Here is a 26,920-nt window from a genome sequence, read left to right as displayed (position 1 = left end):
ACAATATTAGCATGGGCGCCTGGACTAAAACTAAACAAAAAGTAGTTTGCGTGCCATTCCAATCAAACTGTTCATGCAATGTATTTTTCGATAGCTTCAAAAATAGGGATTTCCTCTGATTAAAAAAAAAAAAGAAGTAAATTATGGGTTGTTTGACCTGCGCCAGCTGTGGATCACCTGTGTCAGGTTACAGCAGCAGCAGCAGCAGAGAAGAGACGAGGGGCTGGACTCGGTCTGAGCCAAAGTCTCTGCGCGCAGTGCGCAGCGTTGACTCCACGTCTGGAGGCTCCGCCAGAGGACACAGACACAGACTGCTCAGGAAGACAAGAAGCTTTGAGCCGGGATCATCTTTCCCTCTCAGTTCGGGACAAAAAAAAGAGGATATCTCACGTTTTACGAGGTAGGAAAGAGTTGGGTTTTTTGTTGTTATTTTTTTTGAGGGGGGGGGGGGAAACTCTCTCTGTTGCGCGCAGCGCTCCGCCACTGTATGTGGAAAAAAGTTTCTCCATTTAACTCCTTTTTTCATTTCAAGACCTTGCCCCGTGTTGATGTGGTCTGCTCTAAACGTAACGCGCCGTTTGTACACTTATGAAAACTCAACATGTTGCGGTTCTATTCTCCAAAAGTTTCCTCGGGCACATGAGAGGTTTAGCTTTGTATGTGAGGAGGAGCTTATTCTGATGAAAATCAGATGTTACCAACCTTGCCTGGCATGCCTCTCAGGCTCTGGCTGCAGCCAGCTGCTGGCTGAACATTGGTAGACTGACGTGCAGCCAGGACAACGCCATTAACACTCTCCTTAACTACTTCACATGCCTTTCCAAACACTGACAAGCAACTCTGCAGGGGGTTTGAGTCTCTTGTTTTGATTTTTGTTGGGGGTGAATGTTGACCATATTGTGACATATGTGGGATGAATGATGTTTACATTCAATTTAAAATCACCAGAGAGCCTCTAGTTTCCAATGCAAACTATCAATTTAACTTGCAGTTTGTGCAGTTGAGTTGTTCCTAAATTCAGGTTCAGGACCTCAAGTTGAATAAACGTCATTAAGCTACTGAATAAAATGCCCCATTGCCTACATTTGGAATATTAATGATTTTGTATGTTGGTGTGTTTGCAGCACCTGGCCTGGCTGTAATATTTTTGGCAAATCAAAGATTGTGTAGCATCATGTCTTAGAGGTCGCAGCTGCATTAAGTCATTTTTGAAAGTATTGTGAATGTTGTATTGGATGAATAATGCTTGCACTGATTTAAAGTTGCCAGCAAGTTAGAATTTTCTTATGCATGATGTCCGTTTCTAACCAAACTTGAATGCAGTTAATGTTTGTGGAAGAGGAAGAGGAAAAACAGCACAGGTTATAATTTCATGCTTACATCATAAATGGACTATTCTCAAACTAGTTTACTGGACCTTTTTGTAAAGGGAATAGATACCTGCTCTGAGGTTGTCAAAGAAAAATACTAATGAGACATGTTTTTGTATGTTGGTAAGAGTGGGTGTGTTTTTTTGTTGTTGTTTTTTTTCCAATGTAAAAATCTGTAAAAAGCAACATTTGCATAAGATCGTTGTCATTTTTAGACTCATTTTCAGTGGTGTTGCTGTTGGATGTTCACCATATTGTGACTATGTTGGATAAAAGGCTCACACTGATTTAAAGTTTGCGGTGAAAACCCCCCAAAAACCATCATGTGTTTTCCCATGCACCGTTTCTGTTACTAAACTAAACTTGTAGGCATTTTCTCTACATAACTGCACAATTTGCACACGAACCCAACCTTCCTGTTCGAGCAGGATTTCAGTGGCATCTCTCCAACATGTGTGCTGTGCAGTGTGCCGAGTGAAAACCAGCCGGCCTGCATTGTGTGCTGCACTTGCCGCAACCTGTTTACGAACATGTCGTTAAAAAAAAAAAAAAAAAAAAACACTCACCGTCTATCGTATTGGACTTTCTCTAATGTGATATCGAAGTTGTGCTTGTGAACACACGCAAACAAATGGTCATACCCGTTTTCTCGGTAGTGACCCCGTGTTGCTCCGCGGGAGCGTGACACACTGGCGGTGGCATTCGAAGGGCGACGCAACTTGCTGGAAACGTCTGCTATGTCGCGCAGCACTGAGAGATTCCTGAGTCACATGCTGCAGAGAATAGTGTTGCTCCAGAGGTGAAGAGGGTGATCAGCAAAGTGTTAGATGATGCTGTGCCAAAGCTGGTGGCATGATGGACATAAACAAAAACGCTAATCGGAAAGATTTTTTTTTTATTGGCTGTAGGGATCAGTCACGTTCATATCAGAGACTTGTTTGGTTGGATTATGTACTTACGCGTCTGCAGAGACTGACTGAGGACATGAGCGGGCCCATGTTGTTTCAGGCCTTTGGCGACAAGTGAAGCTGTCATGAAAAGAATGCGTCTGTTTGCACACTTGTGTTTGCGTGTTTTTGTGTGTCGACATGCTAAAAACGTTCGGGTGACTAACTGGGTCAGAGGAAGGAGGGTGTCGGCTTTGTGAAAGTAAGTCATCTGGGTGGAGTCTGCCATCGTGAGAATCAGTCAGGAGCCGGAGTCTGGAAGTGGAAGCTATCATTAATCTTTTATCTCTTATGCCAATCAGCAGCAGGCAAATGTAACTCACAGGTTATAATTTTATTGTGGTTTTGGCACAGTTACAGCATCAATGGGGGGGGGGGGGGGGAACTACTTATATTTATCAGGGCTGGGTAACTTTGATCATTGTGAGAGCAAATAGGGGATAAATAATCAGAATAGATGCTTAACTTTGGGATAATTCAAAGCCATGGCTGCTCATTAAATTTTAAAAAATGTTTTTTTTTTATATATATAATATAAAGTTTCGAAATTTTAGTTCAATGATAAATCCCATGTCTGATTTATAAGGATTGAGGTTATTCATACCTTGATTTTTGGAGAGACCCTTTGGCCAAATTTCTTGTGTTGCCAGTCGATACTGAGAAGAAGAATTAGCCTCATTGCACCGTGTTCTCTTCCTGAGGGCTGTATGACTCACATTCCTGGTATTTTACACAATAATGACACAGCACCTGCTTTTTGCTCAATTAGCCTTGAACCCCCCCCCCCCCCCCCCCAAACCCAAACTGTTCGCAAATAATTGTTATCATGAGTGTCTGGTCAAAATAAACATTACATTGGTTGTTATCTTTTAAGGTCATAACTTATTTCATAGGTTGACGTCACTCCAGAATCATGAAATTCTCAGCCAGAGCGATTGCTTGTGCTGGAAACTAAAAGAATGAGTCATTACAACCATCTGCAGCTCAGCTGAAAGACTGAAGACGAGGTTCAGGGGAAGCAGACCCGGATTGATGCATTGTGTTGCCCGACAAAGGAATCAGCCACTCACTTCCTCAGTCACTCATAGTGATGCATGACTCTTTGTATCAGAAATTAGCATGGACTTGTTGGTAAAGTACAGATTTTGCATGATCCAATAAAATCTCAGGCAGGGCAGGAATCTTTTTGCAAAGATGATCCTCATTGGACAGACTAGGAAACTGGATATGAAAGAGGTCCTGTGCTATCATATTGGGCCCCATACCGTGGGTGTTATCAAACCCTGAGGGCACCCTTAGAAAGATTGATAAATCCAAACTCTAAAAATGGCTGAAGAAGGATCTTTCTCCATCAGATTGCATCCCGTCTAACAAGGCTTGGATCATCAATGGAATGGCCATTGTACAGAAAGTCATGGCAAATAAAACCAATGCCTTTCATGCTGAAGCCTCCAAAGCCATATTCTCTACTGTACTGACTGGAATATTCAGTCGCTGAACTGACGTTGTCTTCGATGTCGACATACAAAATGCTGAGTAGGCTCAAAGAGTGCCATGACATTTGGTAGGATTGCATCTGGCCATAGGTTGAAGCAATGGAGGAGTTTTCTACAGAGTGGAAGCATCAAGACTCGTCTGATTGACTTCTTGGTTCAGGACTGGAGCAAAGAACAATGTCTAGGTGAAAAGCTGGATGGGAAAGAGTTGTTCCTCACGCATGGGGACAAATGCACAACAGTAACAAAAGAATCTGTCTCTGATGTTGAAGACTGATGGACAATGGGCAGCTGGTTATTGACTGGGGTGATGCAGCACCTGCCCCGGAGACTGTGATGGAGTTGATCGCTTGCAACTGCAAGTGGCTATTTTGGAAGCTCGGGCTTCTAAAATACGGAGGATGAAGTGTACCTGCCTTTGCAAGCTTCAGGCCTGTGGCACTATGAATGAGGAAGAGGAAGAAGAACAAGTAGAATTTCAGGGCTCATCAGATGACCCCATAATTTGTGATCTTGAATCTGACCCAGTCTTCCATATAGGAGTCGATTACTTGCACTAAGCTCCTGTCACAAGCTTCCACGTTTTTTTTATAATCTATGGGTATATGCCCGTCAGGAAAACACAGTGATATTCTGCCACCACAGGTGGTACCAATATCTGGTCTGAGTCATGGACTGACAACATTTCTGCAACATATACACACACTATCGATTAACAGTTATTGGAATAAAAGAGTTGTCGTGCCTGTTTGGATCTTCATGTAGTTAGACTGAACAGACGACCTGTTGGTAATAACTTAAACGCTAAAAACTGAGGATGGCTGCAATTGGTCAACATTACGTGAGCTTTGTTCAAGGTTCCTGTCCTGTAGAAATAAATGTGATTCTTGAGTGGGGATGTTGTGCGGCAGGTTTTCACTACAACCTCCAGTCTGTTTTTGTGTGTGAGTGAGACAAAGGGAAAAAATAAGAAGGGATTCAATAAATGCAGAACTCTCATATAAGTTCTCAATCTGAACATATTTGAAATCAGGCTATTCTTGGCCTTTCTTTTTTTCTTTTTTCTTTTTGTCAGTGTTGCACATAGCAAGGTCATCACGGGAGCTGGATTGAACCTCCATCGGCTCAGTTTTGTTCAGCAGGCTGTTTGTTTGATTTAGATCCTTCCACACACTGACCTACAACAACAAATATCAAACTCCCCTTGAAATCATCCTGTAATCTGAAGGTAATTTATTCGCTGATGCATGCAAATTCTTCAGGTTCATTCATTGAGGTGTGTATTACTGCAACCTGAGCTGACACTGGGATGAAAACAGAACACACTCAAAACAAGAAGCCCTCACTGGGCCGGCAAAGACAGTGAAACAGTCACAGACATTCCCCAATCAACCCAGTAACCTTGATTTTGACATCCTCAGGAAATCCCACACAAAAACATGCAAACGCCACACAGAGCCTGGAATCACACCCATGTATTCTCCTTTAAAGGTGCCAGTTTTAACCATTGTGCTTCCTTTTTCATACGTCACTGCACCGGCTTCTCTATTTAGGTTCATTTGCATATTTTCTGGTTATCCACACATGGAGAAAATTTTAAAATGTCGGTGGGTAGTCTGATTTGAAATTGTGTTTCAAAGAGAAGCGTTAAGATGTAACAAAGTAAAAGTAAAATAAGAATCAGATCATTTATATCCTTATACTTGCCTGGAAGGCAATGTAAAACGGGAATGAAAATACATCAAAATGTAAATGAGTAACTGCAAAGAAATCTGAACAGGGATACACTGTGTAAACAATAGCTGTTAATCAGCTGTCTTTGTGTGTGTTTGCCCTGAGATGGACTGTTGACCTGTTCAGGGTGTGACCTGTATTACATAATGCAATCCTTGGGAGGAAGTTAACTGTTTTGGTTCAGATTAAAGAGACATGCAGCCTCCAGGTCAAAGGTTGTCTTCCACTGAGCAAGAAAGCTCGGGAGGAAGGATATAACTGAGTCACTGGCGATTGGGAAACAGTTCAGGGAGGGAATCAAAGAATGCAAATCTGAACCTCAACTGAATCTGGTTTATCGTTAGACGTGTAGTCAAGATGTGTGTGCGGGGTAGGGGTGGGGGTGGACGGGGTGCGTGGGGGGCAGGTCTGACTCGTATTCCTGGTCAGACACACCCTGACACACAGCGAAACTAATTATTGTGTTAAATCCCAGAGTGGGCTCAAGCAAAGTGTCTCAGTTTTCCATTGTGGGAGTTTGTTTTTCTTAACCTACTGTTTGATGCTTTTATCTCGTGGCTTCATCTTGGCTTCGCCACTCGAGGGAGAGCTAATTATTGTATGTGAAGAGTACGTTAAGATTCCTAGAGCCAGCTGACATTGTGATCCAAGTACTGGGAAGAAACCAGAAGGGGAATAATTATGAGGTTTTCCAGAGAAAGAAACTTCTCCCGGGAGCCGTGGTTTGCAAGGACAGCGGCGGTGCCATGGTCACAAACTTAGACTTTTTGGGGAATTTCCCATCTGTTTGTTAACTTTCTCTCAAAGCACTAACTGATAGTTACTTTATTAAGTACGCTTGAAGTCCAATGTGATAGAGGACAACAGCTTAAGGTTGGATCCAACTCCATGTTCTTGGAAGGAAATGTATTAAAAGTAAAAGCTATTGATATATAAACATAATTCGAAGGTTCAGTCAAAGATATCCTGCATTTCTATCAAAAGATTTTAACTTTAAATCTGATTAACCCACTTTGTCAAAAACAAAACAAAAATGATCAATATTGAATGAAATCATACTTCGTACTCATAGTATATTAAAACAATGGTGGCAGTGATGATTAGAATCCTGAAAGACAGAGTAATAATGAAGAAACCTGTGTGATTATGTGTCCTTATGACGTTTATTTTGTGCGATATTACTCAATGAGGAATGGTACCCGTGACCTTTTAAATTAATCTAAAAGATGCCAAGAGATAGGATTATTCTTTCTGTTCTCTTTCATTCAGAAATGACACTTTTAGAAATTGAAACAAATGTACAATTATTTCATCTGCCGGCAAATTTCTTTCTGTCTTTTTTTTTTTTAATACTTGAACCCAGTTTTAAGACCTTTCAGTTTTATTGAAGCAATTGTCGTATTTTCCTAATTTTAGGTCACACTTTTTTATTCCTTCGTTTCAGAAGCAACTTGTGTTTCGGGTGATCAGATCACATGTGGCGAGCCCTGACGCTGAATGTTTACACTTGTCTGTATCATGCGTTTCTGCAGTTTAGATGGTTTTACACCTACTATGTCACTCCTGCTCATTTTGGGGGCGCTAATTCCTGAAACGAACACTGACCAGAGAGGAAGAGAAGCATGACGAAGTAGAAATCCGGTTCAATGATTGGTCCGGAACGAAAGCGGGAGTCCCTCAACTTCAGCCAGCTAATGGTTAATAGACTGGACTTCGGTTCACTTGCAAGCGAACCGAGACCCACGAGACCCACCGAGACCCACCGAGACCCACCGAGACCCAGGTTTTCAAGCAGACTAGAGTTCACCTCTTTGGTCTGGACCAGAGTCCAGGTAATCTTTCACACCTGCCCAAATGAAGTGGACATTCCCTGAAAAGAACTCTGGTCTGGACTAAACCGTGCTAGTGTGAAACCGCCCTTAACACCAGGTGCAAATTGGCCCAACATATACCTGTACATACTACCTGAGACCACTAGATGTCACTCAGTGACAACAGAACATTGTCAAAAATGAAACACTACACGGCAAAAGTTAAGCTAAAAATAATAAAATCCAAAACGGAAATAGTCCAGAGTGTGTTAGAAACTTATTCGTTATTATGAAAAGTATTCATAATGCATTTTTGCATTCTCGAAAATACAGCACTGATTTTATGCTCCACTGCTTTTTTCACCCTTTAAAAATAAGGACTCACCAAATGGAGGACAGACGGAAAACTGCTGCAAACAGCATAATACGATGCGCTAATCATCCAAAAATGGGAGAAGTTGGGCTTGAAGAATATGTAAACCATTTATACTTCCAGACAAATGACCAAATACCAGAATCCACGTAGAATTATTTCATCAGTTCTAACACTTGATGCCTCACAAACAAACCAAATAGCAAATAAAAGTACGGACTCCACAGATTATGTTACTCAAAGCATCAGTGAAATTACAAGCCCCAAAAATAACAATGGAACAACACAAGTAGTTACTGTTTTTCAGATGAAATTCATACAGGCAAAGTTTCAAATGGTTAAGTCTTGCATTGCAAATAATGTCTGATTTTTGTGAAGCTTTTGGCATTGTAGAATATATATTTATGTTCTTTTCTCTTTTTATTTCTTTTTTGCATTTTTCTTTCTTCTTTAAGCGCTTGGATATGCTCATATATGTAAATAAATTTGACCGGATTTCCCCTGTTGAGCTGAATTCACTTTATTGGAAGACATTTTTCGAATGTTTCGGTAACTTGAGGAACCAAAATGAAAAACACAGTGTGGGAGATAGCCTTCATGATAACGCAGTCTGGCTCAATGCCACTGGAGACGACAGATCATGTGAATACTTGCATCCCAAAACTTTCTGACAATCTTTAACCAGATTCAATGTCATGAAGTAAGAATTTATGGCAGAACTATTGTCCTGGATCAGATTAGATTATAACAGTGAGCATCATGGACGATACTTGGTGTGTGTTATATGACTTTCTACTGGTATCTTTCATTGCTTCTTCTTATGTGGGCGTGTGTGGGTGAAAGTTATTGATTTAAAATCTCATTATAAGAACCATAAAAATAACAAAGAGTAAATCGAGCCCTTTTTTAAAAATAACTGCGAAGAGTATACAGCTAAACAGACACAAAGAGAAAAAAACCGTTCCTTGGATGCCATTCCAAAGGTTCATCAGTCGATATGACGCCCTTTTAACCGCTGAAACAGAAAAAACATCAAAAAGATCATGCTGTCACACCTGTTTTTCACGCGCTGATGTTATGACACATCAGTTAGGTGGAAGAGCTTTAATGGCACGGTGCCAATGTAGTAAGCAAGTGTGAAGACATTTCTTTAAAATTGTGAATAAAGCAAAGTAAAATCTACATTTGATAGTGAAAAGAGTGAAAAGCAGCACGCACAACTTTATCACAGAAGATGTCCATTACCTAAAGAAAAATCAATTAAATCTGTTAATCTCTAAACCAAGAAAAGTGTGCCGGCAGCACAAACACAGTCAGCATTGTCATAGTATAATAAAAAAAAATACCACCTCTGTTAAAGGTTTATTTACCAGTAAATCTAATCATTTAAGTGTGCCAGCACCCAAAAGACAGCAAAGGTTATCACTAGGGATGAACTTATTTAAACTTTATTCAGTCATAACAACAAAAACCCAATTACACTCTGCAGTCCTGTATCTCTTATTTATGTTAACTTAAACAACTTCACCTGGATTTTGTGGCAAATAAATCACTGTGAACGCGGCTCAACACGAGGCTTCAGGGCATGTAGTACACATTCCACGCCTTTAGGGGGCGCTGTGACTCACCAAACATAACAGACCACATAAAAATTTAGAAGTAGACTTCTGCACAAAAACACATAAACCACTATATATAACTCTAGTTTTATAGGTCTATGGCCCCGCTCCGCCTGCTTCTAGCTTCTGCAGCTCGACCGGAGCTTGTAGTCCGTGGTTGTTGTCGTTATTAGATGAAGTTGCGGACGTCAGTTTACGGCAGGTTGCAAACGGGGCTCGCTTTGCGGCGGCTGACGTGAAAAAGTTTTTGTGGGTTTTTTTTGTTGGTTTTTTTTTTTTTAGATCGGCGGGGTGATCGACTCGATTTGGCGATTCCTGATCACTCACAAATCACCAATATCGGCCCCGATCCGATCGGTAGATATCGGACATCCCTAATTATCACAGACTGAAAGAGAAGAAAGCTGACATTATAAAGATTTAACAATAAATTTCTCATTCAAATCTGTTACTAAACCATGTAAAACACCTGCCAACAGCACAAATACAGCTTTTTATAAACAAGTTACACAAGAAGCACAATCGTAAGGAGCTTTGTCACAGTCAGAGAAAAAGCTAAGATTTATAAACATTTAGGAAAATCCATGAATAAACTAAAGTTTGCTAACGGCACATGCACACGTCTGTTAATAAACTAAGCAAAGCGTTCCAGCAGCACAAATACGGGCAATACTGTCACAAGAAAAGTAAGTGGCTTCTTATACAAGTACCAAGTACTATGTCAAATAATAGTGTGACAACAGCAAACAGGATCTCAGCCAAGGACATTTTGATCTTATAAAAACATATGGATGTATATATCTTGATAATCTGTGCCAGCAGCCAAGACAATGTTGCTGAAGTAGAAAGTCGTGGACAGCAGTGTGCTCGCGGCACAAACATCGATCGGCAGATCTGAGGGAAAATGGCGAAAGCTCCCGGCAGCACACAGGCGACTGAATCAGCGGCTGGCGGGGTGAACGAGACCGAGCGAGTTGACCTTTTGTGAGTCAGTGAGAGTGGAATGGCTTTTTGTGTGAGTTGACAGAGATAAGTGTCGCGGTGCGTGTGCGCGTGTCATAAGGAGGAGCGGTGAGGAATGCGAGAGTTCAACCAGGCCTGACGGAGACTTGACAATTCGCTGTTACCCAACCGCGTCGCTCCCAGTGTGAGGGACACTTACTGTTCAACCAGTGAATAAAAAAACAAAACAATGCAATAACTGCGTGTAAGACATGTTTGCCTCATGTTCAGCTTGTGCTGCAGGCGTGTTCACTTGTACTTGATCAAGATGTTGTTTTTAGTCGATTTTTCCAACAATTGTATTAAGCCCAAGTATAAACAAGGCAGCAACAAAGACAAACATCCTCCTCCTTTCTCTATAGATCCCTGAATAACTTCAAAACTTCTCACAGCTTATCTAGTCGCTTCCTTATATATTAAAACAAAAACAAACAGCTGGAATCGTTCTAATTTGTGTTCGTTCAACGAAACAGAAACTATCTTTAAAGCAAAGTGCTATGACCCACTTCTGTCCAACAGGTACAAGCCGAGGCGTGTTCAGAGCAGCACAAAAAAAAACTACAAATCCCACCCAGTTGTCAAAGATTAATGCCTTTTAATATGTTAAACGTAGCAACTGTGTTGCTTTTCACAGTTTGAAGGTGGCCGCGGTGTTGAGGCGAAGTTGGAAGGAGATGAAAAGTGGCCACACAAAAGGTGTAGAAGTTAAGTGACGAGGCAGAGACACTGACCTCACCGTCTGCGTATCCCACAGTACTCGGTAGTGAAGGCGGGCGAGTCAATGGGCGATAAGGTAGGTGTGTGTGTGTGTGTGTGTGTGTGTGTGTGTGTGTGTGTGTGTGTGTGTGTGTGTGTGTGTGTGTGTGTGTGTGTGTGTGTGTGTGTGTGTGTGTGTGTGTGTGTGTGTGTGTGTGTGTGTGTGTGTGTGTGTGTGTGTGAGCGCTCTTTGAATAAACATGCGACGTGACGGCAGTCAGCCGACAGGACTTTATTCATACATAGATATTACATCACACCGTTTAAAGAGTTGTTCTTACACTTTCGAGTGTTTGTGTCACATTTATTCCACCAACATTTAGAGGGTTTTATCCGTCTATTTTAGGGATTAGTTGTTTCAAATTGAAGCACTAATTGTGCTGCAATGTTTGCTTGGATGTTAATCCCTGAATACATTTTGAGTGACAGACTCTAATCAAACAAAAGCTATGAAATGATCTGTTTACAAGCCGCAATACAAAGAAAATGCATAGAGTCCATGTTTGTGACTCAGCTTGTCTTCGCGATTCGTCTCATCTCAGATCGTCTGTCTCCTTACATTTTCCTATTCGGCCTGAGGTGAGGCAAAGCTTATTTATACAGCTTCATCTCTCAACTTTCTTCTAAACAAACTAAGTTAACTTAATGTCAGTCACACAATACATGAAAAGAAGTTGTTAAAATAAATTCTGCCTTGATAGGATTATTTGGGATTAGTTTAAATAATGACACTTATGCTTTAATTGAAATTGAAATTAAAATCTTTGGCTTGGAAAAGCTTGAAACTGCTTAAAACCCAAAAAGTCAGAAGAAGCACTTAGTGAACAAAGGCACCTGATCGCTGCTTTTATGTATAAATAGAAAGCATTATGACACCACACTGGGGACATTTTCTAACAACATTTGTTGGAAATAACTCATTAGATTGTGGGGATGTTGTCTGACCAGTGAACAGAACGTTTTGCTTGTGAACAAAAAAACATCTGTTTATTCTTACAAGTTTTAGCATCTGTGGGCACAGAAAGAAAAATATCCTGGAATTTACAATGAATGATCAATTTTTGGCCATTTCTCGGTGCTCAGGGCAACTTTTTTAGTCTTTGGCCATGGAAGGTTATTAAACTTTAAACAATTATTCTACATTAGTCTACTTTGTTTGTGTTGGTTGGTTTCACATCCATATTATTTAGGATATTCTACTTCTCCGTGGACCGCTGAGAGAGACTTTCATTGTACTGGGAAACGTTTTCTTATGTACATGTGACACTAAAGTTGAACTTTCAACTTATCCAAATTATATTCATTTTTATTGAACACAAATTAGAATATATAGCTTTCTCGTCACCACCACAGTCTGGTACAGCAGTTGAATTACTGTAATTTTACAAATCCGCTCGCAATCTGGTCGATTCCTCCTGCCACTGTCTGAAGAGGGAAAACAATAAATACGTTTTTATGACGGCTGTGGTTCAGCTGATAGAGCAGTTCATATTTCAATCTCATATTTGGCCTTTCAATCTCGCATTGTGTGAAGGTGTGAAACAGTGTCAGTTAAGTGCATTTCGTGCTTTTAAAGTGTATTTGGTCTCACTGTTCCAGTCGGGATTATGACCTGAAATGCATTGACACCTTTGGTTCAAAACCTGAGATTACAGGACCACTAATATGTAATAGTTATATTTAAGGACCTTCTTAGTCCAGGAATGTTACCGAGTACTATTTATTGCTATATATGCTCCAGACAAGACAGTAAAGGGATTCTAAAACTTATGTACTGTTTTATTGCATCAGGTCAGGAATAATTGACATGTTGACTCGCACAACTGTCTGAATGATTCATATGATTTGTAGTCCACTTTGGGAAATAGTGTTATGCACCTGTCTGAGACAGGACAGTCGAATCAGTGCAACATCACGCAAGATGTGATTGAGTCAACGAGTAGACAAGACAAGACAGGACAGCTGGAACCAACTCCTTAAAGCACGATGATGTCACTCAGGGTATTTGCATGAACTTAATCATGATGAGACAGTGGCCTGCTTAAACATGCAGGCATTTGGCTTGTTTGTTGAAAGCCTGGAGGAGGAGGAGGAGGAGGAGGAGGAGGAGGAGGAGGAGGAGCAGCCAAGCGCCTGCAGCAGAATAGAAAGGGAAGGGCTCATTGCTATTTAGTCGTAGTTTAAACCCTTAAGTCCTGCGGCAGAGTTTGGGTGAAGCCCTTTCTGACCGTTGGCGATGACTGTGTGCTCCCTTTTACACACAGAGACGTTTGACGGAGACGCTCTGGTGCAATTTAAAGATCACAGGATTTAAAAAAAAAAAAGTTACATCATCAAACAATGACAATACGTTATGAATCAAGTTATTTATAGTCCATGCCCGGACTCGCATGTTGATTCACTGCAACTCGTTTTGACAGTCTGAAGGCGGTGCTCACTGATCCGACACTGTGGGAGATATCTTCTGTCATCATTTCACCAAACTCCTGTTTACTGGAGAAAGAGCACGCCATCGACACAGAGCGAACTGCTGTAGTATGTTTCATTTTTATCTCAACTGTTTCTTCTACTCATTATCGTCACCTCATCAATTTCTTTCAAGAAGCTCTTCACCCAGTTTTTAGAGCAGCTTCCTTAAAACAACCCATGTGACGTGAACTAAACCTAATGAGCTCTTAGATGGTGTCAAACATACGGTCCACAGGCCAAAACCAGCAGGTCCACTTCAGCCTGTGGGATTATCTTATGAAAAACCCATTAACTTGGATTTATGGTGAATGTATCTACCCCCCACCCCCCCTTTGTATTCACTGGGGTTGGTAGTCGTAGAAGTAGGAGATGTAACACAATACTGAGACCTGAGCAGCGATGCAGCAGTGAAAGGTGTCTTAGCATTCAAGCCATACTGAGGCTGAAATCTTAAAAACATGAATGTTGAAGGCTGGTGGATGTTGTTTTGGTTCTTTCCACTGTATTCTGCACCACTGACACATTGCAACATTCTCAGCTTGTTCAGGTGGTCTGACGAATGTATCATACCTCGGGAGTATTCAGAATTGTCCCCAAAAAAATTGTATTCTAATTTTATCGTGCAACTATTGTAGCGGTGCAGCCCACTAAAAATGTGACACCCCTGCTAAATCTGCATAACAGCTGCAAACAGTTAGTAACTTTCATAATACTGCTAATGAGACACAGCAAGACGTAATATTATTGTATCAAACCTGGATGGAAAAGCCCCAGATTGCAGAGCCTTTCTATTCAAATGATTGTATATTTACATCTTGTCCAGTCCACATTCATTTCACAACGTAATGAAATCACGTGAGGCTTTCCTCCCTAACATGTGTGTTTTGTGTTGTTTGTGTTGTTTTCAGGAGCAGACCACTGCTAACCTTACAGCCATGAGCTCTCAAACAAGCTATGGCAGTGGCCTGCTGTGTAAGTTTCCTTAAAACTGTTATTTGTCTTTGGGGTTCAGTGTGTATTTGTGCACATGGGAGTCATTTCCTCTGTTAATTGTCTGTGTGGTTCATATCCAGTCCAGAGTATGAACGATGAGCTGAACGCATCGTTTGCTACAGCTGATGAGTTATCCAGAGAGTTTAGCTCCCTGATGAACGAGGCCTCCTCCACCGACAAAAACGCCAAATCTAAGAGCCAGGTACACACACACACACACACACACACACACACACACACACACACACACACACACACACACACACACACACACACACACACACACACACACACACACACACAGTGATCATCTGGGTCATCCATTCCTTTGGAATTTTTCTCCTCATATTGTAAATGAATTGGATTTTTTGGAGTAATTGAATTTTGTCAATGTGTCCAAGCCATAAAGTGCAGGGACATGGTAATCCAGCCCAGCGTCACACAGATTGCTCTCTTGGGGTTTCAATCATTGTAGGAACAAATATATCTTTGGGCCCTGTTTTGGTACTGCAAAGTCCCGGAAGTGTCCTTGTCCACATTTGCAATAGACAGCATGTGCACAAACTCCAGTACATTGCCTCCAAATGATTCACAAACCAATGACTATGTATCACCTGTGTTCTTTAAAAACATGGGCAGGTCTATAACTGGCCACATATTATGATAGCTGCCTTAGTGAAAGTGACACAGCGAGTACAACTGCTGTCTAACATATAAACTAGTTCTTTGTGAGAGCTCACGCTTCTTACAGGTTCAGTATTTAGGATTTCTTGTTAAGCCTCAAATGCAAGCTCAAAAAAACGTGATGCCATACGAGCTCCTTATCTAAATTCCAATCCACATTTCTACGCTGGAACAGAATGAACAACCCAAACATTGCCTGTTGCAAGGACCTTTACAGATGTTTGTTTTGCAGCTGTTGTAGTTTCTCTTATATGCTGTATTTAGATCATTTAATATTACGAAATCCTAAAAAGTGCTCATTCAAATAAAGTGCACTGCCCAATGTCACCTGCTGCTGACCTTATTTTCATGCCTAAGAGGGGTAAATAACAATGTTAATTCCACTGACGTGTATAAATATCCCAGGTTAAAGAAATACAAAGAGATTCTGCTGTAGGTATTTAATAAATCCAAAGGAAATACACCTCTAGATAGCTATCAGCTTTAAAAACAACTTGAACCTCTGATAAATATGTATCAAATCCAGTTACTGTCTGTGTGGATTGTACCGTGCAACATTAAAATCACAGTATAACATTGATTTAACTTCTTGTTCCACTTGGTCAACAGCACACTGACTTATTGTACAAATAACATTGCACAACTCAAACGTGTAGGACTGGGCCTGCACAATGATTGCACGTCTGTTCTAACTCTAACATGTTAATGGGCGCTCTATAATTTTGGAATCTTTATGCGATCACAGTCGCAGGAGAGGAGTTATGCTTTTTTTTTTTTTTTGTCTTTGGATTATAACAGCCAAACAAAGATATCTGATGATGTAAAAAACCTTAAGAAGTCTTTGCATTAAAGCAAAACGACTTGAATGCAATGTGCACATTTGTTTTGTGAATCACAGAAGTTAATTCAAACTACCATTCAAAACCACTAAAATAAACTTTTTCCACGTCAGTCATTCCTGCAGCACTTTGTGTGTGGAGTATCAAACACACCCTGGTTGTTAAAATGATTAAGTTTTGTTTTACAGCCCAACAATGTAGCTTTTGTTTGAATATCCTCATATTTTCCCCTCCAGACGCACTCCACTCTCTCCAGTGAGCAGCGTCAGTCCTCTCTGCCCTCCAACATCTCCGGCTCTACCCGGAACTCAAGCGGGAGCCTCAATGGCAGCTTTCAGTCCTCGAGCTCTCCGTCCTTCCATCCCGTCGACTCTGTCGTCACCGGCAGCCTCTGCATGCCGTCTTCCCCCGTCTTCACCACCAGCCCACTCTCGTCCCCCAAGGTGCGCAGGGCGATGCACTCTCCGCTTCCTTGCGGGGGATCAGACAACTTCTTGCACGGCCAGCAGAGCCCCAAACCGCCATCCCACAAGAAGAGGCAGAGCTCCCCTTCCCGTTTCGACAGGAGCCCCCACAGCTCGGTCAGCTACATGGATAGAAGTCCTTCCCCGCAACCCGGTGTTGTTTCCGTGGAGCACCTGGATCGCTCCGCTTCGGTCCACGGCGCCTTCCTCAGCCCGTATGACAACAATCAGATGGGCCGCAGGTCGCCTCGGCCCGACAGGAGCCCTTCTCCGCTGTCTTTCAATCATCCGTCGAGCACACTTCCTCGAAACTTTTTCAGGAAACCAGGTTAGGAGACTTCTAACATTCTTTCCCTACATTTTTCAATCCTACCAATAAGTACACCAATCAGCCCCAACATTGTTAGTGGCACATAGATTTACCCCTGATCATGGCACCTGCTGGTGGGTAGGTCGCATTAGGCAGGTAGTAAACATTATGTTTTGAAACTGGATCTGTTAGAAAAAGAAAAATGAACAGATCTAGGAACTGAAGTGATTTTGACAAGGGCCTAATTGTGATTGCTCGTGAAAAGGATGAGTGAAAAGAGTTGATTGATGCATGTGGTCCCATAAAGCCGAGCTGTTTACTATAGCCCGTCCAACATCCATGGCAACTGCAGCCAGTCTGAAAGCATGAATTGTCTCCACTGGATTGATGCTGACATATTTCAATCGGGGGGGGGCTGCTGTGCGTTTCACCCAGATAAGATTTGTAAATTTGCAGTACATGATGTCTTTGCATAGTAGAGAATAATGGCGTGAGAAACACACACGGGTCCCGACTGAAAACATCATACATTTACATGTAGCGTATAGCAGGTGATGATCCATTATAACCATACAGAGACTGTGCATGAAAAAGCCCTATTTACACAATAGATGCTCACATCGACTATATTAATGTTGTGTTATTGTTAGAGTGACCTTGAATTAAAGGAAAAGATCTAAAAGGGCTGCTGCTGACATCTCTGTGTGAGTGAACACAGCACATATTCAAAATGCTTTAGTGGGGTCCATGCTTCCACAGGTCAGAGTAGTTCTGGCAGCTAATGTTATGTGGTTCTTCATAATGCTGGGGCTGATTGGAGGATGAAAAACAATAAATTCTACAAGCATTCTTCTTTATTTCTCTCTGAATTTTTTTTCATGTGTTTGTTGTGCTCATTGTTTTCTCCAAACTCCCTCACAGAGGAAAGTTCGCAGCGACCAAAGATCCCCAGCAAGTGGAACGAGTCAAATCTGGACAGTTCCTACGAGAAGAAACCTCACCACACCTATGATAGTAGTTAGATTTTTTTCTCTGTTGCTATCTTTTTAGCCATGCTGTTTCAACTTTAAATGCTTATAGGTACAATCAGTCTTTTGTAAACTCTCTTTTTGCACCTTTCTGCTGCAGAGACGGAGTGGCTGCGACAGTCGGTGCCAAACAGCAACTGGCGAGAATCCAACCTTGATGGACCTCCTCCAGCAAGTCCTAAAAAGGTGGGTGTTGTTAACGGAAACCCTCTAAAACGAGTATGTTATTTTGTTTTGCTGGACTCTGTGCAGCATAAACTTTCTAATCACACACAATCGCAACCAACTATAAACCCAAGCTTATTTTCTTAAGTAAGTAAATTTATTTGGTCCTGTAAATGTGATGCCGGCAGACGTCGGGCCACTTACTGGCCAGCGCATCATGACACAGAGGAGTCAGGAGAGCGTCTCGTTCACCCCAACATTTTTTCCACATTGTCACAACAAAAACGCTCACAGGGATGGATGCTCAAAAATAAACCCCCGGTGGAGCAGCAACAATGGCATTTTTTGTCAGGTGGCCAACCAGAGGATTCAGGAGCTTGACGGAGCGACCCGCTACGAGGTCTCCGAGCCGATGTGTTTTGGATAAACTGGGTTCCCTGTTAACTGGTGACCGGCTTCCTCGAGCGTCCCCTTTTCACAGCAGTTGTGATGTTAATCATCCGACCAAAATCCATAGCTGTCCTGGCGAACGTCGTATGACTGCATTCCCATTAAAGTATCATAAAGTTTGTCTTATTTTAACATCAGCTGCCACTAACGGCTTGTGGCAGAAGTCACCAGTTAACAGGGGCACCAGTGTAACCAAAACACCGGACAGTGAAGCACAATTGTAACGATCCACATTTTGTAATATTACTAATAAAGATCTAGAAATATATACGATTACATTTATTATTTGACCTGATTTCCAATGCATGTTCGCTCCACATCATATTGGGGGAAATTACTTGTGCATGATTCGGGGGGTGGGATGACTCCGCCCACACCATAGTCCTGCTTCATTGTACAACCGAGGCTAAGTCGAGTACAATTCTTATTATGTGTAGAAATACACATCAACCGCCTTCAGTGAGATCTACACATCACTTTGGCTGTCCGATGTGGTTTGAGGTGAATTGACGACACTCTGCGTTAGAGGGGTTAATGGTTTCTCCTTGTTTTCTGTTTCAGGACCCTCGCTTTAACTCTCTTCAGTATTCCCATGGTTCGCTCCCCCGTAACATCCGTATAGCAGTACCACCAGATGTTTCATCCCCAACCCACTCCCCTTATCACCCCCAGCCCATCATCTCCCGTATTTCTATCCCCCCTGCTTCCACCCGGTCTCACCAGCGTAAACCCATCCCACTGTCTGTGATCATGCGCCTCCAAAACCCGCACTGGGGACGGATGGCCAGCACCCATCACCCCAGAGTCATGGGTGGAGAGGGAGACATGGGACCACCTTTCCAACCACCCATGCCCTTCCCGAGGGAGTTCTTCCGCCAGCCTGTGCTCCAACCTCATCTACATCCGCCTGAGCTGAGGCAGCCGGCGATTTACAGCGACGGTAAAACTCCCGCACACTCAAAGGTCCGTGCTCATGGAAGCTGCGGTGCTACAAATGTGGTGTGTGTACTTGTTTTCAGCTCTGAACCCAGCGGACGTTGATGCAGAATTAGAGCGACAGGACTACTTTCATCACATCCCTGTGATTCTGGAGAATCCCGGCAGCCCAGAGGGCGGTGCAGACGTCAAGCCGCCCGCTCCTCGGCCCCTGAGCCCCACCAAGCTGCAGCCAGTGGTGGCCCCTGAGGCTCAGACCAACGTCATCCCCAACCTGGAGGAGCTGCTCCGCATCCGGGCGGAGATCCCTCGGGCCCTGAAGAGACGAGGATCCGTGGATCAGTCGCTGCCCCTGAAGAAGGCCAGCCATTACCAACCCAACCAGTACAAAAATCTCATCGACAAACTTTTTCATAGGAAGGACCACCACCACAAAGGGGAGCAAGGCAGCGAGACCAGCAGCTCCTCAGATGGGGAGGATTGTGCAATGCCTCCCACTCCTTTACCTGCGCCCTCAGCATCCACCATTTTTCATGACATCAAAGTAAGAAACCTCACCAGAAGTGACTTCGCAATTAAAACATCACGTTTGCACCACAAAAGAGCATTATAACAGTAATATTGTTCACTATCTTGCAGGTGAACATATCTTATAAGCTGTTTGTCCTTTCAGAATTACCATTCCATTCTGCGGCGGCCCAGTCGTGAACGCAGAGGTTCTGGAAGGCGAGCTCGGCTCAGCCCGCTGGTCCTGCTGCTGGATGGAGCGTTAGTGGGAGAGCTGGAAACGGTGCAGAAAGCTGTGCAGGAGGTGAGTGGACAGAAAGCTTCACTGCTACCAGCAGTATCATTTCACATTATATAGCAGATTTTCACTGCTTCACGAGTCTGAAAGTACTTTACACAGACGGCTACGTTCACTCATTCACACACATACTAACAAACTGATGGTGACCGCTGCCATGCAAGGTGATTTACCTCCAGGTTTGGCTTCAGTGTGCTGCCCAACGACACATTGACAGTATGAGATGGAGGAATCGAACCATCGTAGCTACTGGAAGATGACCCTCTCTATCAGCTGAACCACAGCCAGGTTGCACTTTGGTGTAGCGGTTAGCATGGCAAGCTCCCGGCGAGTATTTGATCCCAGTTTGAGGACGATTAGATTGTCTGGTTACAGTTGTGGCCGAGAAGCTGGAAAGCAGACTTGGGATCTGAGGTTTGGGTCCAGGGGTTAGGATTTAATAACCTTATGCTTCTTCATACTCCTTCTCGGGGATGTTAAAGTTTGTACTCATTGTTAAGTTTTTAATTATTATGTTTGAAATTTAATCAAACAAATGAATGAATCATCGGTTACATTAGTAATATTACAAGGTAACATTGTGATGAAATGTGGCCTGTCCGTCCATCTTCTATGTTACTTTACCCATTAGAGAAAGAGAGAGAGAGAAAAACACATTCAGACAGACGGGCAAATTTGAGTCACCAGATGACTTCAAATGCATCATTTGAGTGTTGGAAAGCACGCGGACAAAGCCCACCGTGCACATGGAGAACATGCAAATGCCACACAGAAAGGCTCCAGCCCAGACTGGAACCAAGGACATCGACACCGTGATGTATCCAATATAAGTATGATATAATATCTTTATTTGTAAAACGCCATATGAGTCATATTCAGGTTGTCTCAGCAGCCTTCAGAACAAACCCGTCTGAACTAAAACTGAGACGGTGAAAAGTCTTCGACGAAGTGTCCCAGTTCTGCATTTAGACATTTAAAAAGTGCTGAACAATATTTATGTTTAACTTGGCGTTTCAGAAGGAAGACATGAGTCGGCATTTCTTAATTTGTCTCCCGGTTTGAATTTTTTTCGACTTTGTATCGGGGTAGTTGGAGGTGCCATATTTCCACGAGGAGACGCTGACTCTTGTTTTTGTGCATACATTTATACGCACGCATGTCTTTTTAACTGAGGAATCCGCACTGTGCGAAATGTTTTCCAAAGATGACTGATCCGAGTCAACCGAACGACGAAGGCATCACTGGACTTCACAACGCCGTCTGCGGGGGACATTACAACGTGGTGGATTTCTTGGTCCGCATCGGAGCTAATGTCAGCGCTCCAGACAGTCACGGCTGGTAAACATTCACTGTTTTCCTATCGCCCGCTTTCAACTCTCCGTTCTTCCACGTTTTGTCTTGAGCACTTCCGGTTACCGAAAATTACATTGTGGTGGACGTTTTTATCTCGTCTATGAAACTACCATAAAACGTAGCAAACAACGCTGCTGCCAGGATGATAAAGTGAGAACACATTGTTGGGATTTATGGTTGGTTATTAGCATATAATTACTGTAAGTAATAGATTACTAAAAGTAATAAATCACTGGAAGTAATTTATGAAAAATTTAAATTATTAATGGAAGTAAACGGTCATTTACTCATTAACAACTCCTAAAGTAATTGAATAATTACTTTAAAAACAACAAAAAAAGAATAAATTATCAAAAATTATTTATTATTAAAAAATTATTAATTTGCATAAATTTGTTATTTATGTATTAATAATAAACCGGGGCACCACCAGATAAACTGGAAATAGCTAATACCAAAATATCAGTCTCGTTTGTAAAAAGTTTATTTCAGTTAGTTAATATTTCTGCATAAAATATAACAATCTTAAATAGAATGGAAGGTGTGAGATCAGAGCACAGACTGTTACAAACCAGTGAATTGTCAACAATAAATACACAATAATCACCAAGAAGCGTACAATTCAGCTAACAGGCGTTTATTAATAAAAATGTATTAATTCATAAATAATTTGGAAATCATCTCATAAATCAACACATTCAAATAGCAAACGACATCTAACACGGAGATCTAATCTATTAAACAGCAAACACTATGTACAAAGAGGCAGACGTCAACGGGTCAATGCGGTGACTGTGGCGACCACTAGGGGCGTGCGGCGGCGCGCAGAGGGAGAGCGCAATGACTTGATGTGTCCACCAGGTGGATGTCAAGAGGGATTGCGATGACCCACGCGACCACTAGAGGCGTTTGACTCGCTCTTTCTGGGGACGCAGCGGTTGCTTAGCGGCCATATAAACAAGACGTCCGTCGAGCGCGCATGGGCGAGGGCGGTCTCGGAGCGAGTTAGTCTACCGAGGGCGTAACGAACGGGCGGTTGTAGAACTACGAAGATGTAGTCCGAACTGGGTCCTGCTCGTCCAGCAGGCTGGTGTTGGTGTTTCTTCTGTTCTTTTGCTCTCTTTACCATCCTGAGGCAAGCAGAGACTTGTGTCTCCCTCGATGGTCAGTTGAGAAGCCGAGAGATTTGGTAGGAGAAGTTTCACCCAGGCTAGAATTTTGGACCCCTGTGGTGTTCCGGTCGGATTCGAGCATCCTCATTGGCCACTTCTGGGGTCTGGCTCGCTCCCCTGCTGTTTTATGGCCTATCCATTGTTGCTGGTGTTTTCCCTTCGGGGGAAAAACCTCTGGAGGAGTTCATGGAATCTTCAGCCCCAACAACATGAAAACTGATCTGGGACGATCAGCAATGATCGTTGCATCATCCTTCTTTAAATTTGACCCAAGAGGACGAATAAGGTCAATAATATCTCTGAGCTTGTTACTTGTCTCCCTGTTGTGCCTTGAATCCTTCATACGTTTGACGCCTGCGTCTCATCTGCAGGACCCCGCTGCACTGTGCAGCCTCTTGTAACGACCGACCGCTCTGCGAGTTCCTGGTGAGGAGCGGAGCCGCCGTCATGGCCATGACGGAGAGCGATGGAGCCGTGGCTTCGCAGAAGTGTGATCCGTACGCTCAGCAGTTCGCTGAGTGCGAGGGCTTCCTGAGGGGTGAGGTCACTCCTCCCATACCGGGGGCACACCCCATGACACTGGTCTAGTAACAGCTGAAAGTCTGACGCATTTCTTTTATCAGTTTAGTGTCAATAAGGGAATATTTGGATAAAATATTTCATTTAATCAACAATATGATTCTACAAAGATCCAAACGCTTAAGTAGATGATTGTAATTTCAATGTGCTTTGCGGTTTGTTCTTGATTCGTTTTCTTCACACCAACTTTGTTACCAGGTGAAGTTTGAATGAGGTAATTTGCTGCTTTTTGTGAATTAGTAACAATTAATAGCATTTTTCTTAACCATTAAAATTCTGTCATTTTGAATTCGAAGAGCCCGAATGCCATGTTTATGGAAACATAATTAGCTGCAGTTCAGTTCAGAGTTGTGATTCATTAGGACTTCAGAGAAAAACATGAAGGTCCGGGTACAGTGATAGGAATTCACACATAAATGTATTTTAAATTTTTTTAATGGAACAAGTTGATGAGGGGTCAATGGCAGTGAAGACAACTTGCCCCCACCCATCCACCACCAGCACCACCACCACGACAGAAATACATTTTAACTACGTTATTATGTATTGCATTATAGATCTACTGATATGTGCTGCAAATGTATTTTATAGATTTGCATATTTCTTATCACATACTGCTGAAACACGACATGAAATGGGTCTACTCTAAGCCGAGCCTTCCTTCACATTGCACAGTCCTGGAGACGAGGTTGATTCTTTTGTCAATCAACAAAGAAAAGTCTTTCAGTTGTGTCCGTCTCAAGTTAAGTCTTGCTGATTTGACGTTGAAAGCATGCAAACAGTATAGAAATTGAATTTCTTTCTTTCTTTTTTTTTTTTTTTATAATTGTCACTGATATGTCCGCAGGTGTGGAGGAGGCCATGGGTGTGGATAACAGCGGGGTGCTGTACGCTCTGTGGAGCTACCCGTCCCAGATGCCCGATGAGCTGAGTTTCAAGGAGGGAGACATGGTGACCATCCTGCAGAAACCCGAAGGCGCCGACTGGTGGTGGGCCTCGCTCTGTGGCAGGGAGGGCTTCGTTCCAAACAACTACTTTGGGGTAAGACGCCTTCAAATCTGCACAGTCTGGGGAAGTGTATTGTATTTTCGCAAAGAACAAAACTATTGTCACCATATAATTCAGAAGAACGTAACTTTTTTTATTTTAATGCAATAAGCCTCCATGCTTATTAATGTGTTGTGAGTTTAATTTACCAGAAAAATTATCTTTTTTTTTTTTTTTTACCTTTCAGCTTTTTCCCAAGGTTCGTCCCAAATCTCTCTGCTGAGAAAGTGCGCAGATGATTGGCTCTGGTCAAACCGGTGTAACGTCTGAAGAATCTCTGCTTCACAGTTTCACACTGTTATTCGAAAGGAGTGCGTTTGTGTGCGGTTTAATAAAAGAATAAATAAAGGTCGTATGGCCGCAGGGAATGATGTTTTTGATCGGTCAGTCAAGGAGAGTTGAAGGAGAAGCCTCGGTGTTCATTTCGGCCTCACTGACGAGAATAAATCTTTTTTTAAGTGATGCTGGAGGATATTTTTCTGGGAAAGCTCCAACCCCATACTGTGTAGGCAGCCTTTCAGTCCATCCGGAGGTCACACACGGGGTCAGTCAGAGGTCAGCGTTTGACACAAGTTGACTTCTCTGACTTATCCACGGGGTTTTTTTAACCCGAAGCTGTTGTGATCTTCACTCTGCTTGTCGGCCAGGTCAAGTGTAGGTGTATCCCGCAAACAGAAATAGGAACGGAAAATCTGCTGCGAATTTGGAGAAGCTTCAGAAAAGTGTACAATAAATTAGAATTTGTAATATTTTCAGTTTTTATTTTAAAGATGGTTTTTTTTGCAAGTGGTTTTGTGAAAGCCCTTTTCTTTCCCACCTCAGTGGCAGATGATTTAAAAACAACTGCATTCACAATGTTTGTAGGAAATATGAATTTCATACGTGGCTGCAGTAAACTCTCTCTATATATATTTTTTAATCAGCTGCAGAGCGAATTCACCTGCATCTAACTGCCGTCAGCTATTTCTCTGTATACATTTTTCTTTTAGAAAAGAACGTGTCCATGACAAGAAATGTCTCTTTAGATGATGTGTATGTATTCAACATAGTAAAAAGGTATGTTTGTTAACTGTTTCTGTTTTTGATTTGTTTTCTGAAGAGGCACAATGCATTCACATCTTAAAATAAACAAAATGTATTTTTCACAATATAATTTTTTTAATTATTATTAATGAGGTAGCTTACAAATGATGGGTGTATTTTCCAAAACCATTTGCCATTTCAAGACAAAAAATTGACTGTTGAGAAATTGGTGATACAAAAAGTTTGTCTTTTCGTATGAGTTAATATCTTTTTTTTTTTTATATTAACATGAACAAAAGGTTGTTTGTTTGTTTTTGTTTTTTTTTAAAAGATTAAAATTGTATTTTTTTCAATTCGACAAAAATGGGTGCATCGCTCTAAATATATCACTAGCTACAAAAATCATCCTTTTTTAAAAACATTTTGAGAGAACATTTTTACCACAGAAAACTCTTATTCTGCACTCAACACATTTAACAAAAAAAAACATGTATAAAAAGATCCCTTTAGATTTCCAAAATTATTCAACATATCGAAACCAGTGCATAACTTTAATTCATCAATTGTTTAAAACAGCTGACCATTTTTAATGCTCATTTAATTTAAGTCACACATTTAGAGAAACAGAATTTTATATATATATATATATGTATATATATATATACATCCATCCATTTTCTTCCGCTTATCCGTTTGCGGGTCGCGGGGGTGGCAGTCTGAGCACTGTCACCCAGATCACATTGCACCAATTAAGAACCTTTCCTGCAGGTGGTGAGCCCACGGGAAATATATATATAATTAATTAAGAAAAAAACTGGCAACAGCAATATTAGGAAACTGAAATCCCTAAAGTGTATACACCTAAAAAGTTAAACCTAAGTTAAAAGTTAAACCAAAACACATTATATACATTGATCACATTAATTGAAAAAAGTAATCTCACAAATATGTGTCAGAAGTATGGAATTAAGTCACTGATTTAGAAAACATTGAGGCAAAATGAGTTTTTTAGGGAAGTTTTTGCTTATTTAGATTTCTTTTTAAATTATTCCTACATGAATGTAATCTGTTCCCATAGGTGTTGGTGTTTTTACACATTTACAAAGGATCCGATGAGCACAGAGCCATAAAGTGACTAAATGTTTGCTAAATATGTGAGTTGTATGTGTTGGGCTTCTGTTAAAATGTCACCTTCATTTCTTTGTGTTTTATGTAATAAAAACTGTGAAATATCTGTTACTGACCAGCAGATGACACCGTGTGTTCAAATTTAAGTCCAGTATCAACTCAAACAGCTACATTTGTATTTCCAGAAAATATAAACTCATAATTATATATGAACCCATATTTATCCAGGGTATTCACTGTTTTTTATTAATGACCCAAGTAGCTGCACTATTATGCATGAATATAATGACTAAAAAAACAAGCTACCCATATAGTGAATTTTTTAAATGAAGTCTGATTAAAGTCTTTTGATCTCCAGGCTTATCTG

General features: G+C 41.7%; 1 protein-coding gene across 2 annotated transcripts; it reads left to right on the top strand.

Annotated features, from left to right (window-relative positions):
* Positions 1 to 206: 206 nt before the first annotated feature.
* LOC308107474 (relA-associated inhibitor-like) lies at positions 207 to 25,900 on the top strand. Of its 2 annotated transcripts, XM_080459811.1 has the most exons (14): positions 270 to 400; positions 10,987 to 11,145; positions 14,486 to 14,549; positions 14,651 to 14,772; positions 16,330 to 16,885; positions 17,789 to 17,881; positions 17,996 to 18,081; positions 19,072 to 19,450; positions 19,530 to 19,990; positions 20,120 to 20,257; positions 21,456 to 21,589; positions 23,148 to 23,314; positions 24,203 to 24,396; positions 24,590 to 25,900. In XM_080459811.1, the coding sequence occupies exons 2-14, from the start codon at positions 11,134 to 11,136 to the stop codon at positions 24,623 to 24,625; spliced, it is 2,442 nt and encodes an 813-aa protein (XP_080315937.1). In that variant the 5' UTR covers positions 270 to 400; positions 10,987 to 11,133; the 3' UTR covers positions 24,626 to 25,900. The 2 variants fall into 2 exon arrangements, with proteins under 2 accessions (XP_080315938.1, XP_080315937.1); XM_080459812.1 differs by lacking the exon at positions 10,987 to 11,145 and having other exon boundaries at positions 207 to 400.
* Positions 25,901 to 26,920: the final 1,020 nt, after the last annotated feature.

This window comes from Lipophrys pholis (genome assembly GCF_963383615.2).
Source record: "Lipophrys pholis genome assembly, chromosome: 3".
NCBI classification, from domain to species: Eukaryota; Metazoa; Chordata; class Actinopteri; order Blenniiformes; family Blenniidae; genus Lipophrys; species Lipophrys pholis.
This window is presented reverse-complemented; position numbering and strand designations above follow the sequence as displayed.

What these genes read in the sequence shown, in the direction of transcription:
- LOC308107474 (XM_080459811.1), top strand. An exon ending in GCCGGCGATTTACAGCGACG is followed by an intron (nt 19,451 to 19,529) that starts GTAAAACTCCCG and finishes ACTTGTTTTCAG; the next exon opens with CTCTGAACCCAGCGGACGTT. An exon ending in TGCAGAAAGCTGTGCAGGAG is followed by an intron (nt 20,258 to 21,455) that starts GTGAGTGGACAG and finishes TGTTTTCCAAAG; the next exon opens with ATGACTGATCCGAGTCAACC.